The following is a 4,538-nucleotide window of genomic DNA, read 5'->3' as shown; positions in this document are numbered from 1 at the left end:
GGGACGCGGAGACAGGTAGGGCGTGCCGGGGCACCGCGCCTGCCGCGTCGTCTTCTCACCGGCGCGCGGGAGCGGCGGCCTCGGCGGCTCCCAGTCGGACACCGCGCAGCGCTGCGGGCGGGAGATTTGAAAAGTTCCGCGGCCCAGCAGGTGCGGGACGCCGAGGGCGGCGGGGCCGGGAGCACAAAGCGCGCGTCGCGTCGCCCTGGCAACGGGGGCGGAGCCGAGTCGCCGCGTGCCTTCGTTGCCTGGCAACGGAGGGGCGGGGCGGAGCGCTGAGGACCCGGGGTCCAGGCAGCCTAAAGCCTGGAGGTCTGAGCTTTCCCGAGACGCTGGTCTTTTCTGGGGTCAACTCGCCGTCTGCGGCAGCCACTTGTCGGTGGCCGGGAATCAGGTGGCTAGATCACTAAGCTACCTAGTACCGTGGTTCTGTCTTGGATGTGGTCTATTGGGAGACACGGAAAAGTTAGAACCCAATCTTTGTAAAGTTTTTTTTTTATTATTATTATTTTTTTTTTTTTCCGGCACCGGGAATCGAACTCACGATCTTGCGCTTGCCAGGCAGGCGCTGTGCCGTTGAGTTATATCCCCAGCCCCTTTTTTATTATTTTAAAGAGAAAAAAACTAACAACAATGAGACAAACACAAAAACAACAAAGATGATACATGACCTCAAAACAAAATGAAAGGAATTAACAATGGTTGCTACATTACATACTGTAATCTTCAGTGAAGTTGCCCAGTCCACCAGACGTAAGAATATAAGATTGATCAAACAATCAAAGTAACAAGTAACAAAAAACATCGGAAACGATACAGAACTTCGCTTCCTTGTTTTCAAGGGAGCATCTCCTGGCAGACACTGCTGCATTATTTTTTTAATGAAATATCAAATACAGGATCCAGTTTGTATCCAGGAAAGCAAATTGACCTTCAGCTTTTCCAACGAAAAGTGGTTACAAAATCTATGCCAAAGAAAATCACATGCAACAGGCAGCAAGCATGGCTATGTTTTGCAGTATTTCAGCTAAAACTTTCACAAAGCGCAGAGAGAACTTCATTTTATGTCGCTGAGATTTTCGCGGATGTAAATATGCCACATAATGTTGGCTTATTTTCTCAAAGATTGTTTTAACCATAGACTACAGGGGAAATAATGCAAGGTGTTGGATTATCTTTTCCAGAACAGTTATTGACAGCTACATTTCTACTTTTGCCCATTTTTCTTGTTTTCCTTCTATAGCTGAAAGTAACTCTTGTTGTTTGTGTTTTTTCAGAGTTTAATCGTGTTTGACATACATAATATGTTAGGAGTTCGTAAGGGGTTTTCCTACACAGTAGAAGATTTTTTTTTTCTGCCTGTATTTTTTAATTTCTATGCATTACTCATGTATTCATATATTCATTTGTCAAATATTCATTCATTTCAACTGTGTACAGGGTCAGCCTTGAGAGAAGAGGAGTAAGTGGTGAGAGACAGATAAAAGGTGAATTTAAAGAATTCACAGTTTAGGGGGAGGGAAAGGCGAGGAAACAGTTACAGTATAATGCACGAGTGTACATTCTTGTTTGGAGACGCAGATGCCGCGGCCCCTGGTCTCAGCCTAAGAGGTACAAGAGTATTGCCGAGACAGACGTCATTGCACCCACTGGAAACAGAGGAAAGTGACACCCAGAGAATGAGTGGGCGTCAACATTGTCTGTCTGAGTGGGTGTCTGAGTAAGCGGCAACCCTGGAATCTAAATCTAAATGCCCCTGTTGGGCTGGGGCACTGCCCAGTGGTGAGAACCTGCCTCCTGTGTGTGAGGCCCTGGGTTTAACCCCAAGCACCAGGAGAAACTAAACAAAGGAACCATCACCAAATGTCACTGCTGTAACATGTGCTGCTGAAGCATTAAAAAAACCTTTTGATCTACATGTTTCCACTGGCAAAGGACTATATTTTGATCATCTTACTAGGAAGTGCGAATTTCCTAAATTAAAAAAATTATGTAGGTACTCTTTTCTGGTTAAAATGTTGCTGAAGCCAGATATTTCTAAAGCAAGATATCGATCGCATTTCTATAGAATATATGTTTTTCCTACATCAGTAGTCTTTTTGTTCCTAGGGTTTCCTGAGAAATTAGTGAGAAAATTAAAATGTCATCATTCAAGGTATATGTTTAGGAACATTTGGAAGTATTTGTGTTTTGAAGTATTTTATTTATAAATTACTACAGCATTTGATTTGTTTAAAACAAATACACTACTTCATTATCATTTTGTTTGTTAACTTCCTTGATTTCTAGTCAGATTTTTAAATGTCACTTGCAGTGACTTTGGTGAGGTGTGAGTACAAATTGCTTTTTGGATGTCGTTGTTGTTATTGTTATTGGGGGTCAACCAGGGACTTCACACATGCCTGGCAAATAATCTACCACTCAGCTACACCTGCAGTCCAGAAATTGCTATCTGGAAAGTTGTCCTGGAAAGTTCAAGTGTGTGCCTGGACTGACCTACACTGAGACATGGCTCCGTATATCCATCCAGCCCTGAAAAAGCACTTTCAACTAATTTTCTAAGTTTTTGCCCTTTGAAATTTTCAGGTTTTCAAACAGATTGCTAGGTCCTTGAAGGCGCCGCCTTTCATGCGTTTACAATTCTCTTCTCAGTACCAAGCATAATACTCTTTATAAATCTTAACTGGGAGGAAAACCAAAAGTAACCTTTACCAGACCAGTGCAATCTAGAGCCCAAGTAATCCTTTAGTAATCCAGCGCCACAGAGGTTGCCTGTATTTGCTGATTGGTTTTTGCTTTTCACAGTATCACACTACAAAATGCTGGGTATTGATTTTCTTTTTTTTTTAATGTGTGAGAAACAGCATCTGAGTAAAACTGAGTGATTTGGTCAGGGTCTCCCAGAAAGAGAGAAGCACATCTGCTGATGTCAAATGGCTCGGCACCCTCAGACCACGCAGGCGGGGTGAGCTATGGCAGACTGGGTCTGTCTCTCTCACCCAAACTGGGGGAGCGGGTGCTGGATGCCTTCTTCTTCTCTCCCCTTCCCAAGGTCCCACCTCTTTCTGAGAAGAAGGTGAGGGAAACTCTTCTGTAAGGCAGGTAATGAAAGAGGCAGGGCAGGAGAAAGGGTTAAAGCAAAAGAATGTGAGAGGAAAAACGAGCAGAAGAGGGAACAGTGTGAGGTACCCAGAGTGACTTTGGCTCACTGGTCAACTCCAGCTGCTGTCCTAGAGCGTCACAGGCCACCGGACTGAACAGGATTATCTTCTCATGGTCCTGGGTGTCAGGAGTCCAAGGTCGTGGTGTGGCGGTGTGAGTTCTTTCTGCGGCCTCTCTCCTTGGCTGACAAATGGCTACCTGCCTCCTGTGTCCTCACACTATCAGTCCTTTATCTGTGCCGCCTGCATCCTAATATTCTCTCATAAAGACAACAGTGCTGTGGATCAGAGCCCACCCTAATGACCTCATTTTACTTTAATTACCTGACTCCAAATACAGCTGCATTCTGAGGTGCTGGAGGTTGGGGCTGTGGCATGTAAATGCAAAGAACAAGGAAGGTGATACCATCCCATCGCTTTGAAGGCATTTGATTGTTACTTCCATTAGAGTCTTTCCTAGCACAAATAAATAGCTGAGCACATTGTGGCCACTTTTAAATATCAGTGTATTCGATGTATTCTACTGGGTGTCTTCGTTAAGGAAAAAAAAGATATCCAGAAGCGAGTTCTGTATTTAGCCTCCTATATGCTTTATCTTCACTTTCACCTCTGCAGACCAGCTTCAAACCTTGGAGACTTTAAACAAATGTAGATGAAGCTAATGACACCCCATTTCCAACTCAGTATGGCCCCTCTCTGCCCTTCTTGAGCAGAGGATTTGAGCCCTATTCACTGCCTGGCAGCATCAGTCTGATAAGAATGAAGGTGTTATGGTTTGTGTCTGGGGGTCCCCCCAAAGCCTCATGCGGCCATGGGGCAGGCTTTTAGAGTTTGATTGATTATGGGTGTGAGAGCCACACCCGCCCTGGCGTGGATAGTTTACATATGTAAGGGAGAGGAAGAGGGTGCTTCTGGCCGTTTCCTCCCTTGTGTGTTTTTGTTGCTTTGCTGTGTTCTGCCGCCATGAGCTGTAGCCCTCTGCCATGTGCCACTCTGCCTTCTAATCTGCCAAGTACAGACTGAAACTTCCACAAACTGTAAGCAAAATAAACCTTTCCTTCCTTAATTTTGGGCATCAGGTATTTTGTCCCAGCAACGAGAAAAAAGTAACCAAGACGGAATTTGGTACCAGGAGTGGGGTTATTGCTGTGACTATATCTGACCGTGTGGTTCAAGAGCCTTTGGAAATGGCTTGTGGGAAGTGTTCGGAAAGGTTCAGAGATGTCACCTGAAAGAGAAGCGCTAGAATAACTTCAGCTGTTCTGTCTGGGAGATTCTGGTCCGAGCTCAGAAGACCAGAAAGCTGATAAAAATCTTGCCGGTAAAGACCAGGTTTGGGAGGTTTCTGCTGGGAAGAAGGACTGCATTGGTTGTTGG

General features: G+C 45.0%; 1 protein-coding gene across 1 annotated transcript in view; it reads right to left on the bottom strand.

Annotated features, from left to right (window-relative positions):
- The window catches only part of LOC102014151, a 31,829-nt gene that overhangs the window by 3,258 nt on the left and 24,033 nt on the right, over positions 1–4,538 (bottom strand). The window contains exon 5 of the mRNA XM_013505451.1: positions 60–248. Within this exon, the coding sequence (XP_013360905.1) occupies positions 60–248 (189 nt within the window). The remainder of the gene's footprint in view (positions 1–59; positions 249–4,538) is intronic.

This window comes from Chinchilla lanigera, unplaced genomic scaffold (genome assembly GCF_000276665.1).
Source record: "Chinchilla lanigera isolate Chin_1 unplaced genomic scaffold, ChiLan1.0 scaffold00096, whole genome shotgun sequence".
NCBI classification, from domain to species: domain Eukaryota; kingdom Metazoa; phylum Chordata; class Mammalia; order Rodentia; family Chinchillidae; genus Chinchilla; species Chinchilla lanigera.
Note: the sequence above shows the minus strand (reverse complement) of the source record. Positions and strands in the feature narration are given on the sequence as shown.